The 18,072-nt window shown below is 38.2% G+C and overlaps 1 protein-coding gene across 1 annotated transcript in view; it reads right to left on the reverse strand.

Moving 5' to 3' along the window:
- The window catches only part of ELAPOR1 (endosome-lysosome associated apoptosis and autophagy regulator 1), an 885,667-nt gene that overhangs the window by 559,831 nt on the left and 307,764 nt on the right, over nucleotides 1-18,072 (reverse strand). Inside the window, exons 7-8 of the mRNA XM_044076128.1 lie at nucleotides 11,500-11,542; nucleotides 7,383-7,413 (exon numbers count right to left, since the gene is read on the reverse strand). Coding sequence (XP_043932063.1) covers nucleotides 7,383-7,413; nucleotides 11,500-11,542 — 74 coding nt within the window. The remainder of the gene's footprint in view (nucleotides 1-7,382; nucleotides 7,414-11,499; nucleotides 11,543-18,072) is intronic.

Genomic DNA, 18,072 nt, shown 5'->3' on the forward strand with positions numbered 1-18,072 from the left:
CAGTCACAACAGTAAAAAAAGCAGAAAAAAATGCACTGATCAGATACAATGCAATTTAAAAAGGTCAATAAAAACACAAAATATACGTATTTTCTTGATGCAAGATTTTCATGTGTTTCCCCAACCTAAAGAGACCAGGTTACCTCCCAGTACACACTGACCTCTTGATGTAAAACCAGTTGCTTGCTAGGGTGTAAGAATATTCTACTCCCCACCCCCTTCCCTGTTTATTACCTTAAGCCAATCCCAAAGTTAATAAATATTACCTGTGGCAGGCACCATTTTTAAGACTACAATCCACTCTACTACAGGCCCCATGAGGAGCTCAGTGCCTCTCCAGTAAGTGTTTTACAACTGTAAATGCCTATTTATGTTGAATTGTGTTAGATATTTTACAACTGTATATGTTTATGTTGAATTGTGTTAGATATCTAATATGTTTTATGCTTTATTTGTGATGTTACTATGGCATGCTAGCATTTTGTCTGCACCAAGATGTTTTTAGTATAATAGTATGTATGGTCTGTTTGCATAGCTGCACCTTGTTCACTAATGTTATTCATGTAAATGTGTTGTGTGTAGACAGCTCATATTGGTGTCTAATTATTTCTATGTGTAGACAGCTCATACTGGTGTCTAATTATTTCTATATAATTGTGCTGTTACTGGTGGATAGAATCACATTAGAGACCCAGGATAGAGTGCTGCTTGCTATATTTTTATCTGTGACTGCATAACTGTCTGATGCGGTTTCTTCTAACAGATGTTTTTTCCAATTGGCTCAGTATCTGCATATATTAATAGTTGGTTCAAGACAAATTTTCCTGCATATAGTAGCTATTTGCTCAGTTTGTTTTTTGTAATCTTTATAATATATATTTACCATCTCAAAGTGCTTACTCCTCTCTGTACTCTTCTTTTCTAGACCTAACACCACTCTTAAGTATTCAACTGCGGTACCACCTTTAACATTCTTATAAGAAAAGCGCAGTCTGGGTCTGAACTGTCTGCAAACAACTAAAGTTAACTTTGAGTATGTGTCTACCTGTTTGAGCCAATATTCATTTTCCCCTGGAGAGCACTCTGCTTTGGCTTGTAAGCAGCCCCCCCACACACACACACTCATCTTCTACTTTCTCTCTTATTCCCTTCTGTTAGCAAATAGTATCCATAACTGATCAATACCGTGTGTTTGTTAATTTAAACTGAGACCATAGTAGCCTACTGATACAAGGTTATCCTGTTTTTCCACCTGAGACATGGTTAAGAAATGACTTACAGTTTCAAAGCAGTCCTTGGTCAATTCTGATTGTTTCTTAAACACAAACTTGTCTTTGCTTTGGCTCGTTAGCAGCAGTACAAAAGAACTGCCTGCTCAAACCCTTGTTCTCCCCCTCCCCCTTCCCTGTTTATTACCTTAAGCCAATCCCAAAGTTAATAAATATTACCTGTGGCAGGCACCATTTTTAAAACTACAACCACCCTTTGTCACTATCATATGTTCATTTATCAGTTTACTCTGTTACCTGATTGTTTCCAGCCCCCTCATAAGAGCAACTAACAGGGTCTCTACCCGCTTCGCTCCCCACCCTGCCCCCTATTTCCTCCTGCCCCCAGTGGTCCTACCTTTATTATACTCATAAACCCCTCCCAGCTTTCCAGTAGCCAACCACAGCACTAACCCAACACTACCTCCTCCATCTTCCCACTACTATCACACCTCCTCAACTAACATGTACAAGCATACCTTACCTATGCTCACTGCATGCACTCTCCTTGCATATCTTACATCCTACCAAAGCTCCATCATTGCCCCACTCAACCACTACCACTGTACTACTACTCACACCACCACTCATGTCTCACCCTCACTCAGCTCCCCTCCCACCAGCTCAAGAACCATCCCTATGCATCCCCCACATATTCTACCAACTAAATTACTCAAACGTAAAGCATCCCTACAACTTAACATAGTAACCCTCCCACCATACCTATTACCCACAGAGCACAATCATAAAGTTTCCCTAGTAAACAAACACATTCAAAAACTGAGAAAACTAATAACCTCAAGCATATCAAAACTAGCCCTAAATGGAGACATCCACCCCAACCCTGGCCCTACCATCTCCAACCCCAATCCTCATAATCAGACTAGAAACCACAACTTCTCCCATATCACAGCCAATAGATAGCCAAGTGACTTCCTTCTACTAAGCCTAAATATTAGAAGTATATCCAACAAAGTCCATGAACTCCATGCCACCATAGACTTGTACTCCACAGATATAGTCATCCTGACAGAAACCTGGCGAAAACCTCTCATTACCAGTGAGCAAATACTCCCTACAGGTTATGGCATACTAAGAGTAGACTGGTTAAACAAGAAAAGAGGCTGTGTAGCTATAATATTTAAACAGCATCTAAACATCCAGATATTAAAATCATCAGATCCACAAATAGGCAGTGAAGAAATAATATATACCAACCTCAAAATAAACCAAAACAAAATCATCAACATAATTGGATGCTACTTCCCACTGGGCCAAAACATCCCTCCACTAGAAAACCTCCTCAGCTGGTCTACCCACCATCTCCCCCAAGAAACTATAATTTTATGTGATTTCAATATTGACTGGCAATCCTGTTCTGGCAACAATCCAACCCATCATATAAACCATCATGGCTTCACCCAACTAGTCCAGTCGCCAACCAGGATAAATAAAAACAACAGCAAGCACACTACCCTGGATTGGATACTAGTCAGTAAGAGCCCCTAGTCATATATAACAGGATGCTTATCAGATAGCCTCAGTGATCACTCCCCAACATTCCTACTCAAAAAATACCTATACCAAGCTAAACCTGTCATCTACCGTCAAATACGTAAAAAACTAAACATTAACCCACTCACATTCATCTCATCCCTCAAAGAATGTAACTGGCATCCCCTAAAGTACCTCAGTCTTGATGACGCAGTTGAATTTTTTAATACTACCTTCCTGCGCATCCTTAATTACCATGCCCCCATAAGGCTTTCCAGAACGAAAGCATAACCCTCCCCATGGCTACAGAAAACCACTAAGTCAAAAATGAAAAACAGGGATAAAGCCTGGGAGCACTGGCACAAAACCAAAATCCCCTCAACTAGACAGAAATTCCTAGAACTACGCAATAGAGTTAAAAAGCTAATAAAACAGGACAAATTCCAAAACTACCAGTCTGCCCTAGACTCCTCCCAACATAGCCCCAAACAATTCTGGTCCTCCATAAACTCCATCCTTCACCCAGGTAAAGTCAGTACCCCTCCTCCTAACATCCCTCACTCCTCCAAAAATATTGCTACCTCATTCAACACACACTTCACACAAACCATACTATCACTAGCTAAACAACACAACCCCCCCTCCCCTCTAACCCACACCTTCAACTAGTAATCTCCCCACTGCCTTATCTTTTTCTCCTGTACCTACTTTCAACATAAGAAAACTCTTAACTTTAAAAACCCTTGGTAAATACCTACAAATAAGTGGTTGCTAAACCCACCATTATTAACCATTTGTTTTTGTAATTAAATAAATAAATAATTCCTCCAAAGGGCCCTCCCAAAAACTAACCAATTCTCCTATATCTCCACCCCAAAATTCTAAAAAATCATCTGGTTAAATTCCCAAAAATACAATCCCTTTTCCCTTTTCACTGTTTTGACCAAATAGCCCCCCCTCTCCTTTTAAAAACCCCTTTACAAAACAATTTCTTCTCTTTTTCCTCTTAAAAATTTAAGGACAAACAATCTTTGTCCTCAAAACCTATTTTAATCAACCACTTTAACCGCAAAAATTTTTTCAAAACAACCCCCCAACTCCTGTTCCTACCCCCAAGGGTCCCTCTTAGACTAGTCCTGTTTTCCTCTCCCCAACATGCCCTTACATAACAAACCAACCAATTTACCCAGTCCCTACCCAAAAAAAATCACAAGCCTTTTCCTCTTTAATTGTTTCCGATGCCCAATTATACTCAACCCAAAAAAACTAAATTTCCCACCACTCAAAACAACTCCCACTTTACATCCCAAAGCAAACCATTTAACCAACAACCCCAAATTTTTAAAGAAATACAATAACTAAAATTTACCTTCCTATCATCCCCTAAAATCCACAAAAATAATACAAAATAAGAACTTTCCCGCAAAATATTTAAACAAAACCTTTCTCCACCACTTTAGCCTAATATATACCAACCAACAATCATCTAAAACCCGCCTGCACAACAAAATCCCCCAAATTTTCCCCATCTCCCAACTTCTCTCACCGGGAAGGGCCCCTTAACTCCTCCCCCTCCCCTTTAAACATCAAAAAGTAAACCATCACAAACCCACCCTCAGAATCTCCCAACCCTATCCACCACCAACAAAATCCAACAAAAACTGACACTAAAACCAAAAATCGCTATAACATTTTTCCCCCATCCAATTAGAACCAAAATCCCCCTTAACAAACCAAACCTAAAAAGTCCCTAAATACATGCCCCATGCCCTTAACTCCAATATATCCCACCCCATCCCAACCTTTCCTTTCCACCCCAATACTTAAGGATGGTCTAAGCCTAGCTTTATAAAAACCCTTTTTAAATTTAAATTTAAAATGTATTATCCAGATAAATCAAGATAATTTTCCACAAAATTTTAATAATCCTATTTAAAATTTTAATGCTTTTCCAAAACCCACCTTTTTAATGTGGAGCTTCTCCCCCTGCCTAATTCCCCCCCATCGCATGGTCAACAAAACAAATTCTCATATAACAATACTTTTCAATCAGCTACCTACTATTAACAAACTAAAGATCATCCAACAACCATAAAGCAAAACATTTCTAACCAGAAAAATTCCCGAACTCTTAACCCTATTCAGTGAGCTAATAACAAGGTGGCCTAAGAGAACTTTTAAAAAAAGAGACTCAACATATGTGCAGCCCAAACAACGAAAATCACAATCCTTTAAAGGGTTGAAACTTTTACACCTAAAATAAACCAAAACAAAATAAACATCAATATCAACTACCACAGCAAAACAACTCTACAAAATACTAATGGGCTACCCCTACAACCAAAAACACACAAGTTTAAAGTGGACAAATCATAAAACAATAACACTTCTATCATACCATAAACACAAAAGGGAACGAAAAGCAATAAAAGCAGCATAATGGAAGATTATCAGTAGCCCCTTAATCAACAATCACATCCTTGGCATCCAAAACAACTAGCGTCAAAAATTGCCAACTTACCACTACCTTAGTAACTAACCTAACATGAATTATCTCAATCCCTCAAAAATTGAAAGATAATATCACTGCAATAGTAACCTATAATTCCCCTTTCCTAATCTATCCAATCCTTCCAAGACTCATACAAGAAGCAAACCCACCTGTTAAAAAAACCATTTCTAAGTCAGCAATAATGCAAAACAAATAGCACTGCAAACCAAAACTACTCTAATTCCTACCTACAAATGTAAAACTACAAAAAGTTAATTCTACCATTCACTTTACCCCACCCATCCAAACACTCTTTTCCACCCACTACTCCTGTAAGATCTCCTCTACACCTATCTTTTTAACAGCTTCCTATTAACCAATTACCTAAACCATATATCACTTCTAAAAAAACAAATTTTTTCTCACCTTCCAAAACCCCCCCCTTCAACCTTTGTAAAACCCCCCAAAATGCCTTTAAAAAAACCTTTTTTTTTTTTTTTTTTTTCCCCCCGGGGTTTACCCCACTTTTTCCAAAAAATTTTAAAAAAACTTTAAAAATAAATTTTAAGCCCCAAAACTAAAAAATTCACTTTTTAAAAACAAAAACAAACCATTAAACCCAATGAAACCCCCTTCAGGGGGAAAAACTAAAATAAAATTTCATTCCCAACCATCCAAAAACCCCCAAAATAGGGTTTTAAGAAAAAAAACAACTTTTTTTCCCCAACACAAAATTTTAAAAAAACCCCCCTTTCTCCCCCCACTTTTGCCCCCAATAATAAACCAAGGGAAGCAAACAACTGGATGTACAACAAAAAAAACAGGATCCTACCAGTACCCGTTTCACTTCAACTCTCTTAATCCTACCCCTTAATTTCAACTTCACTAAAACTTAAACCACCACAAAAATTTCCCCTCCCTCCAGAATTACTCCCCCCTAGACCCCAGCCCCGATAGCAAAAAAATTTTAATACTAAACCAATAAATTTCTAAGCCCTTTTTTTGACCAAGCCAAATTATGGCTCCCCCACCAAATCCCTTTTAACAGACCCACTTCAAAAACAAAATCCCTAAAAAATTCTAGCCCCGCAATCACCCAATAACCCACCCCCCCCCAAACTACCTTTTTTTCCACCCCCTCACCGAAAAAATCGTCTCATAACCATCTTTTTTTCCCGGAATTTTTTGTAAAATTTTTAATTTTTTATTCTTTCCAAAAAATTTTTTGCTACTATTACACTTCACAAAATTTTTTTAAACTAGTTTAAAAACCTTTAACCAATTCACTGTTTTTTTTAAATGTACTTTTCTCCTGGGCCTTAAAAACTCCCAAATGGCAACAAATAAAAAATAAATAAATAAACTTTTCCACCCGTTCAATGAACCGGCAAAAAATCAAAACGGAAGAACAAAATCCTTTCAATACAAGCACAAGGAAAGACAAATAAATAAGTCAATATTATTAACAGCAGTGTAGAAAGGGATGAGCTTATTAAGCTGAATTTACAGTAGGGGTGGGCAGCTTAAAATCACCAGGTTTAAAAAGCAGATCAACAATGGGTAGGGTGTATGGGGAACACTAGCAGGGAATCACCAGCAGTTCTTTAGTTTATGCAGGCTTGAAAGCTTTTCAGCAAAAGACAAAGGGCCAAAAATTCACTGTGTATTTAAGTATCACTCAAGAGACAATTAACCAATGAAAAAACGTGAAATATACAGCCTAGATAATTTAAGTGTCTACCTCTCATACAGAACAAAAACACCAGGCCAAGCAGATTTCTTAAAACAGTAAACAAAATGCAGTAGATAAAACAGGAAGCACTTCTATCAATCACAGACTTTATATCTAAGAAGAGGCAAACAGTAAATGTTGCAGTGGACAGTGATAGTCTATGCCAGGCAGATGGTAAGTGAATTTATAGCTCGAGGTACAGTCCTCTCTAAATGCAGATCACTTCACCTCTTCTGGTCAGTACCAAATGTAAAACTCTAGTCAGGATTCATTATTGCAAACACTTATCACTACACTGAGATAACTGATAGGTGTACATAACCAAAATACAGTGATAATTAAAACTGCAAATTACACTAAAAAGAATGGAATAATATTTAATCACTGGAGGATTTACCTGTCCATCGGTGTTGCATGGTTTTATTTTTCTTCAAATTATACAAATAGCCCCTTCGATTTTTAAAAAAATTCTTTTTTGTTTATAAATTCTAGGCCAGGAAAATTTAAATAATTTCTTTTAAATTAATTTTTTGCTTTATCATGTAAAACTTTATTTACGAAATTTCCTTTTTTTTTTCCCAAATGCTTGTGAATTGTTTTAAAAAAGAAATAAATTTACTACCTCTTAATAAATCAGGGAATAATTTATTTACAGAATAACCCAAATTTCCACTTTTAATAACCCCAAGAAAAACAATTTTTACAGCCCTTAAAAGAAATTTAAGCCCGTTTTTTAAAAAATTTGGGTAAATACGTTTAAGCAATTTACAATTTTAAGTATTTCCCTGCAAATGCATTTTTTAAATATTTACTGATTTCAGCAAAGCAAATTTTTTTTTTTATATCCTTTTAGCATTTTAACATTTTTTTAAAAAAAAAACCTTTATATTTAATGCATTTTTACAAAACCAGCACCCGTTTAACATTTTTTTAAAAAAATTTCCTAGTACCAGCATTTAATATTTTTCAGTTTACCCAACCCCATTTTTTGTTTATTTACAATTTAATAGCTATCCAGCATTTAATGATTTATTTTCTTACCAGCTTCTTATGCATTTTTTCATTTTTTACAAATTTTAAAAATTTTTTCATTTTTTAAAAATTTTCTACACTTAGATTTTAAAGATTTTTTACAATTTTCCATACTTATATTTAATGCAAAAAATTTTTTTTAAATTTTTTTTTTTTTTTTATTATTTTGTTTTTTTTTTCAAAACCTGCACAGATTTAACATTTATTTAAAATTTTTCTTTTTTTACATTTAATCATTTTTTTTAAATTTTTAACCACCTGAAAATTTATTTCATTTACCTCACTTTAGCTTTAATGCATTTTTTCAAAATTTTCCCGCATTTACATTTACATTTATTTTAATTTTTTCCACTACTTAAATTTAATGATTTTTTTTTTTACCTAGTATTTCTGATTTAACATTTTTTTCAGTTTACCGCCTTCATGATTTAAAGCATTTTTTCAAATTTTTTTTTATAAAAAAAATTAATTTTTTTGTTTTTTTTTTTTTTTTTTCCAGACTTCTATTTTAAACTTTATTTAAAATATTTAGACCAGAAAATTTAAAATTTTTTTTTAAAAATTTTAAAATTTTTTAATTTTTAAAAAATTTTTAAAAATTTAAAATTTTTTTTTTTATTTTTTAAAAAGGGATTTTTAAATTTCCCCCCTTCCCCGATTTTTGTTTTTTTTTTTTTCTGCTTTAAACAAATTTTTTTAATTAAATTAACAAGCATTTACATTTTTTTTTAAATAAATTTTTTTTTTTTTAAATTTTTTACAATATTTTAAAAATTTTATTTTTTAAATTTATAACCCTTTTTTTTTTAAAAATTTTATTTCCCCTTTTTAATTTTTTATTTTTTTTTTTCCGCTTTTTGCATTTAAAATTTTTTTTATTTCCTTTTTTTTAACATTTTTTATCTTCATGCATTTAATGCATTTATTTACAATATTTACCTAGCTATCTTCATGCATTTAATGCATTTATTTACAGTATCTACCTAGCTATCTTCATGCATTTAATGCATTTATTTACAATATCTACCTAGCTATCTTCATGCATTTAATGTATTTATTTACAATATCTACCTAGCTATCTTCATGCATTTAATGCATTTATTTACAATATTTACCTAGCTATCTTCATGCATTTAATGCATTTTATTTACAATATTTACCTACCTATCTTCATGCATTTAATGCATTTATTTACAATATCTACCTAGCTATCTTCATTACGCAGCTATCTTCATGCGTTTTAATGCATTTTATTTACAATATCTACCTAGCTATCTTCATGCATTTAATGCATTTATTTACAATATCTACCTAACTTCTCTTCATTGCATTTAATGCATTTATTTTACCTAGCTATCTTCATGCATTTAATGCATTTATTTACAATATCTACCTAGCTATCTTCATGCATTTAATGCATTTTATTTACAATATCTACCTAGCTATCTTCATGCATTTAATGCATTTGTTTACAATATTTACCTAGCTATCTTCATTGCATTTAATGCTGCATTTTATTTACAGTATCTACCTAGCTATCTTCATGCATTTAATGCATTTATTTACAATATCTACCTAGCTATCTTCATGCATTTAATGCATTTATTTACAGTATCTACCTAGCTATCTTCATGCATTTAATGCATTTATTTACAATATCTACCTAGCTATCTTCATGCATTTAATGCATTTATTTACAATATTTACCTACCTAGCTATCTTCATGCATTTAATGCATTTATTTACAATATCTACCTAGCTATCTTCATGCATTTAATGCATTTATTTACAGTATCTACCTAGCTATCTTCATGCATTTAATGCATTTATTTACAATATTTACCTAGCTATCTTCATGCATTTAATGCATTTATTTACAATATCTACCTAGCTATCTTCATGCATTTAATGCATTTATTTACAATATCTACCTAGCTATCTTCATGCATTTAATGCATTTATTTACAATATCTACCTAGCTATCTTCATGCATTTAATGCATTTATTTACAGTATCTACCTAGCTATCTTCATGCATTTAATGCATTTATTTACAATATCTACCTAGCTATCTTCATGCATTTAATGCATTTATTTACAGTATCTACCTAGCTATCTTCATGCATTTAATGCATTTAATGCATTTATTTACAATATTTACCTAGCTATCTTCATGCATTTAATGCATTTATTTACAGTATCTACCTAGCTATCTTCATGCATTTAATGCATTTATTTACAGTATCTACCTAGCTATCTTCATGCATTTAATGCATTTATTTACAATATCTACCTAGCTATCTTCATGCATTTAATGCATTTATTTACAATATTTACCTAGCTATCTTCATGCATTTAATGCATTTATTTACAATATTTACCTAGCTATCTTCATGCATTTAATGCATTTATTTACAGTATCTACCTAGCTATCTTCATGCATTTAATGCATTTATTTACAATATCTACCTAGCTATCTTCATGCATTTAATGCATTTATTTACAATATTTACCTAGCTATCTTCATGCATTTAATGCATTTATTTACAATATTTACCTAGCTATCTTCATGCATTTAATGCATTTATTTACAGTATCTACCTAGCTATCTTCATGCATTTAATGCATTTATTTACAGTATCTACCTAGCTATCTTCATGCATTTAATGCATTTATTTACAATATTTACCTAGCTATCTTCATGCATTTAATGCATTTATTTACAGTATCTACCTAGCTATCTTCATGCATTTAATGCATTTATTTACAGTATCTACCTAGCTATCTTCATGCATTTAATGCATTTATTTACAGTATCTACCTGGCTATCTTCATGCATTTAATGCATTTATTTACAGTATCTACCTAGCTATCTTCATGCATTTAATGCATTTATTTACAGTATCTACCTAGCTATCTTCATGCATTTAATGCATTTATTTACAGTATCTACCTAGCTATCTTCATGCATTTAATGCATTTATTTACAGTATCTACCTGGCTACCTTGAATCCTTATCTAAAGACAAAGTTGCCAAGGGTAGCTTTCTCACTATCATTATAAGATCTAAGGAGACAGCCGCAGGACCACATGTGTGTGCATAGGTTCTGTCTGCCTGAAGCTACCCTGTCACTTTTACCTTTTTAAAATCTCTTTAAAAGTGTAATAACATGGATGTGCTGTACAGTTTGCTTCAGTAAAGCTCACAATCTATTTCTCTTTTTACAGGAGAAGGATTTCCAGTAGGATAAGTGAAAAAATCACCCATATACATTAAGGTACCTATAAAAAGATGTTAAGTAGTGGAGACTGAGGACCGAGAGGAAGCATTCTCCCTGCCAGAACTATGAAACAAAGCAGAATGACCCACTTTCAAAAAAAAAAATAACAATTCTTTCTCCTTTTCTTTCAGGCCTTGAAAGGTACCCTTAAAGGTTAACCATACAAAGTCTGGAGACTGAATGGCCCTAAGCTTGGACTTACATATAGCAACTCGAAGATGCCATTTTTCGGAATATTCTCTTTTCTGCAAATTATGGCAATTTTGGAGTTGGTGTATACAAGTTCGTATGTGGGGGCTGGACCCTCCACATGGGAGATGCAGGGGGCTTTCCCCCTCTGCAAAAAGTTTTAAGAAGATTTTTGAGATTCACTCTTCTTTAGTTTTTAGTCTTTTGCAGCTTGTCAGAACTTGGCATTTTGAGTACCGACAATTTAATAGGAAGCCCTTGTGACGCCCGTGTCCTGGCCCAGCAATCAAGGAGCCTCAATCCTCACCACTAACACCAGTGAGGAGCCTCAATCCCCACCACTAACACCAGTGAGGAGCCTCAAACCTCACCACTAACACCAGTGAGGGGCCTCAATCCTCACCACTAACACCAGTGAGGGGCCTCAATCCTCACCACTAACACCAGTGAGGAGCCTCAATCCTCACCACTAACACCAGTGAGGGGCCTCAATCCTCACCACTAACACCAGTGAGGGGCCTCAATCCTCTCCACTAACACCAGTGAGGGGCCTCAATCCTCACCACTAACACCAGTGAGGGGCCTCAATCCTCACCACTCACACCAGTGAGGGGCCTCAATCCTCACCACTCACACCAGTGAGGGGCCTCAATCCTCACCATTCACACCAGTGAGGGGCCTCAATCCTCACCACTCACACCAGTGAGGGGCCTCAATCCTCACCACTCACACCAGTGAGGGGCCTGAATCCTCACCACTAACACCAGTGAGGAGCCTCAATCCTCACCACTAACACTAGTGAGGGGCCTCAATCCTCACCACTAACACCAGTGAGGGGCCTCAATCCTCACCACTAACACCAGTGAGGGGTCTGAATCCTCACCTCTAACACCAGTGAGGGGCCTCAATCCTCACCACTAACACCAGTGAGGGACCTGAATCCTCACCACTAACACCAGTGAGGAGCCTCAATCCTCACCACTAACACCAGTGAGGGGCCTGAATCCTCACCACTAACACCAGTGAGGAGCCTCAATCCTCACCACTAACACCAGTGAGGGGCCTCAATCCTCACCACTAACACCAGGGAGGTGCCTCAATCCTCACCACTAACACCAGCGAGGGGCCTCAATCCTCACCACTAACACAAGGGAGGGGCCTCAATACTCACCACTAACACCAGCGAGGGGCCTCAATCCTCACCACTAACACTAGTGAGGGGCCTCAATCCTCACCACTAGCACCAGCGAGGGGCCTCAGTCCTCACCACTAGCACCAGTAGGGGCTTCAATCCTCACCACTAACACTAGCGAGGGGCCTCAATTCTCACCACTAACACCAGTGAGGGGCCTCAGTCCTCACCACTAACACCAGCAAGGGACCTCAATCCTCACCACTAACACCAGTGAGGAGCCTCAGTCCTCACCACTAACACGAGCGAGGGGCCTCAATCCACACCACTAACACCAGTGGGGAGCCTCAATCCTCTCCACTAACACCAGCGAAGGGCCTCAATCCTCACCACTAACACCAGTGAGGGGCCTCAATCCTCACCATTAACACCAGTGAGGGGCCTCAATCCTCACCACTAACACCAGTGAGGGGCCTCAATCCTCACCACTAACACCAGTGAGGAGCCTGAATCCTCACCACTAACACCAGTGAGGGGCCTCAATCCTCACCACTAACATCAGTGAGGAGCATCAATCCTCATCACTAACACCAGTGAGGGGCCTCAATCCTCACTGCTAACACCAGTGAGGGGCGTTTGTTATCTTGCAGCTGGTCAGGAAGCAGAGCAAAAAATACATTTGCATGTTTAAATCTAGCAATTTAACTCTTGGTTAAAACAATAAAAAGAATGTCATCATTTAGACATTTTGGCACCCTGTTTAGATCAAAGTGTCACAACATGCTTTACTTGGTCAGCTTTCTGCCACCAGAGTGCACTGTTGTCACATTTTTGCAGATCAATTAAAGATAAATTTTCAGAAGAGGGGCTATAATAATGGTCTGATAAAAAGAGTGGTTGACAATAATATAGGTTTTAGGGATAGTAAATATAAACCATGGTTGAAGGAAAAAGGAAGATATGAAAAGAGCACAAATTTAAAATATACACAGAAACCTAAATTGATGTTTAAATACAGTGGTAATGTTAAAGGCATATGTGATATAGTAGGAAATAATTGGAAAATTTTGGTCACGGATGATAAGGTCAGATCTGTGGTGGGTGACCATCCTACTTTCGGATATAAGAGGGATAAGAATTTAAAGGATATTTTAGGTAAAGAAAAAACTATTAAAAAATCATATTTTAAGGTTAAGCCAGGGAGTGTGCCTTGTGGTACCTGCAAGGCATGTATGTATATTAATAAGAATCTAGCATTTAAACACCCTTTGACAGGAAAGGTTTTTGAATTTACAGTGAGAGCTACTTGTAGGACACCCAACATTGTGTATATAGCGGAATGTGAACAATGTAATTGTTTTTATATAGGGAAAACAAACAATATGTTCAAGGTCAGGATTTTACAACATTTGTCTGCCATTAGAACTAAAGATGTACATAATGTCCTATATAGGCATATTGAGCAAAATGTAACACACACATTTAAATTTAGGGCTGTGGCTAATATTACTTTGGGCAGTAGGGGGGGTGATATTAAACAAACCACAGAGTTAGTGGAGAGTAAATGGATCATAGAGTTAATGGCACACAGAATGCCTGGTTTAAATGATGTCATCCCCATGAAGCCTATTTTGAAAAATAGGTGGGTAAATTACTGACAGCCTATTGGTTAACATCTAGTTTAAATTTGTGTAGTACAGAAGCTATGTTATCTGATGAAGGGTTTTACCCGAAAGCGCTCATTTTGGATTTTTATCTTTGATATTGTGGACTTTTATCAGCTGGAATCTTATTTGGAACGTTTTATTAAATATCTTTGGAACATAGCAGTGTCCTGTCACGATTTTCTTCTGGCATTACATTGTTTTATCGTGGATACAGGACTTTGGTGAGGTATCAGACTTTTTTGGTGTTCTACATCTAACAGTAGTCTTTTCACATTTAAGACGACAAGCCTGTGGCTTACATTAATATTTACAAATGACAGAATTATCTATAAAATTCTATTTGGCTAGGCTGGCAGCCTTCACATCCCTCCCCCCATTGAAAACTCAAGCTAGTTTTTCAAGTTAGTGGTGAGGACTGAGGCCCCTCGCTGCTGTTTAATCTTAGCCTTACCACAGGATACGTACCCAAAGAGTGGGGTACGGCAACTGTGGTCCCACTCCACAAAGGCGGTGCTTCTATGGACCCTGGTAATTACCGCCCCATAAGCTTAACAAGCCTGGTCTGCAAAGCTATGGAGAGGATCATAATGGAACTCATAAATAAAGACATAGGGGACCTACAGACATTGGATCCTACCCAATTCAGCTTTGTCAAGGGCAGATCATGCCTCTTGAACTTGGGCACTTTTTGAAACAGTCACCAAGGCCATTGATGAGGGTAAGGCAGTTCACACAGCCTACCTTGACCTTGCAAAAGCTTTCGACTCAATACCCCACTTGGGTATCATAGAAAAGCTCACTAGCTTAAATGTAAACCCATATGTCACAAGATGGGTTGCAAACTGGCTCAAGGACAGAACCCACAGGGTTAGAGTTGCTGGTGCCATGTCAGACTCAAGCGGTCACAAGCGGTGTTCCACAGGGCTCAGTCCTGGGCCCCCTCTTGTTCGGCATCTACTTTTCAGAAGTGCAGGCAAACACAGGAGGATTGTGGCTGACAAAGTTTGCAGATGACTGCAAACTGGGCGCCATAGTTGAAAATCCATCAGACACAGATATCCTTCAGAGAGGTCTCATAGAAATGGATAACTGGTGCCAGAGCCATGGCCTTAAGCTAAACGCCAAAAATGTATAGTCATACCCTTTGGTAAAAACAAGGAAACCCCAAGTTACCACATAGGTGGCAATCCATTAAGCACAGAAGAGGTTATCAGGGACCTGGGGACCCAAGTTGACAGTAACCTTTCTTTTGACACTCACATTGCCAAAGTGGTTAGGAGGACCTTCTACATTGCCCACCTGATTATGAAGGGATTCACATCCAGATCAAGGGAGGTCATTGTTCCCTGTACTCTTCACTTATCAGACCAATGATTGAGTACAATGCCCCATTCGAATGTATCTTACCCGACACCTGCAGCAATTGGAAAGACCCCAAAGTTCCTCACCAAAAGGATAAAGGGGCTCAAAAATATGCCATATGCTGCCTGACTGAAGAAACTCCAGCTCTATTCAGTCGCATACCGTCTGCTCAGAGGTGACCTGTGCCTGACATACAAGGCCATGTCCAACCCGGAATTAATGGACATGCTCCACCTCAAAAAATCCAAATCCACCAGAGCCACAAGAGCAAGAGACTTAAACCTCAATATGGATATAAATAGGACATGCTGGAGGGACAGATTCATCACCCAGAGACTCCCTATGCTGTGGAACAGAATCCCAGTCCATGTGAGACAGAGCATCTCGCTGGCTCTGTTCAAGAGGAATCTTGACCAGTGGATGGGAGATCATAGGTTTACCCCGGGGATCATCTCTGTATCACTGCTGGACAGAGGCACGGCAAACTAATGGGTATAGTATTCTTCAACCTAAGGGGTGGTGAAAGCCACACAACTCTGGCTAGGCTTATAAATGCCCTAGGGCAGATAGCCTAGTATGAACCTATGAACCTATGAACCTAAGTGACCCTTGAGAAACACTGCTTGAGAGAGTTAGGTCTATCTGAGTATACCTTACCCTGTCCCCTGTCTTGAGAGCCCATCTGCATTCACATTGCTAACCCCCACTGCGGTGCTGCACTGACATATATGCTTGCAACCCCAGGCTCCATCATAGCAACTTGGCATTTTGCTGGCTGGCTCTGTTTAACCATGTTTGGGGGTTGTGATCTGTCATAACAGTGAATTTCCTTCCATACAGATAAGGTTGAAGTTTCTGCAGTGCCCACACTATGGCTAGACATTCCTTTTCTACAGTTGCATAGCATTCCTCCCTGGGTTGGAGCCTATGGCTGAGATAAACCACTGGGTGCTCTTCCCCCTCTGAAGAAATCTGGCTAAGTACAGCCCCCACCTCATGGTTCGAAGCATCCACCTGCACAACAAATTATCTGCTGTAATCTGGACTGGCTAACACAGGGGGTCCTCCCAAAGCTTATTTAAGCTTCTGGAATGCCTCCTCACATGCTGGGGTCCACACTACCTTATCTGGCCTGTTCTTCCTTGTCAGGTCCGTGAGGGGAGCAGCTATGGTACTATAACTGGGGCGAACTTTCTGTAGTACTCTGCTGTCCCTAACAATGCCCTCACCTGCTTTTTAGTAACAGGTGCAGACCATGCCTGAATGGCTTCCACTTTGGCAGGTTCTGGCCTTATCTTACCACTCCCCACTCTATGTCCTAGGTAGGAGACCTCTGCCATACCCACTTGACATTTGCTTAGCTTAATGGTCAACCCTGCCCTCTGTAGTCTGCCCAGAACCTCCCTGACACGCTAAAGGTGCTCTGGCCAGGAATGGCTGTAGATAGCAATATCATCTAGGTAAGCAATGACAAACTCTTCTGCTCCTGCTAGGATATGATCTACCAGCCTCTGGAAAGTCGCTGGGGCATTCTTCATCCCAAAGGGCATCTTGGTGAACTCATACAAGCCAAAAAGGAGTCACAAAGGCTGACTTCTCTCTAGCACTGGGAGTCAAGGGCACCTGCCAGTAACCCTTGGTAACATCAATGGTTGTAAGATACTTAGCTCCACCCAGCTGCTCTAGGGCCTTATTTGTCCTAGGCATGGGGTAAGCATCTGACTCTGTGTGACTACTACATTTCCTGTAGTCCACACCGAATCTGGTGCTGCCATCCATCTTTGGCACCAGCACTACTGGGGAGGCCCAGGGACTGTTGGACTCTTGAATCACCCCTAGTTCCAACATCTCCTGTACCTCCTCCCTGAGAGTCTGTTTGACTCTCTCAGCACTCTATAACGGACCTGCCTAATAGGCCTTTGGGGTCCTGTGTCCACCTGGTGCTGCCCCAGGTGGGTGCACCCTGGCTTCCCAGTGAACATGTCCCCAAACTCCTGCAATACTGCTCGGATTTCTCAAACCTGGGTAGGAGATAGCTGCTGGGAGGGTCTATATTATATTCTTGAAGACCGACAATATTGAATCGGATATTGTCAGCATCAGAATACTGAAAGTGCAGAACATCGAACGGGTAAACGGAAATCTCCGTAAGGGGAGATTTCCATTTACTTCAATGTAGTGTGGTCTCGGAGTTGGTATATTTAAGTAGTGGGGGTGTGGGGGTGCAGCCCTCCATGTGGGGGGTGCAGAGGGGCTTACCCCCATGCCTACATCCTTTAGATTTTCTTTTTTTTTTGTTTAATTTTTTTTATGAACATTCGAAATTTTAATAGTTCGATCAATAAAGGTTGACCTTTAGTGATTTGAACTATTAAACTTTCGATGTCCTAATTTAGACCCCTGCTGGGACATTGCTACCCCTTCC

Source organism: Protopterus annectens, chromosome 7.part0, assembly GCF_019279795.1.
Source record: "Protopterus annectens isolate FY-2018-M chromosome 7.part0, PAN1.0, whole genome shotgun sequence".
Classification (NCBI taxonomy): domain Eukaryota; kingdom Metazoa; phylum Chordata; order Ceratodontiformes; family Protopteridae; genus Protopterus; species Protopterus annectens.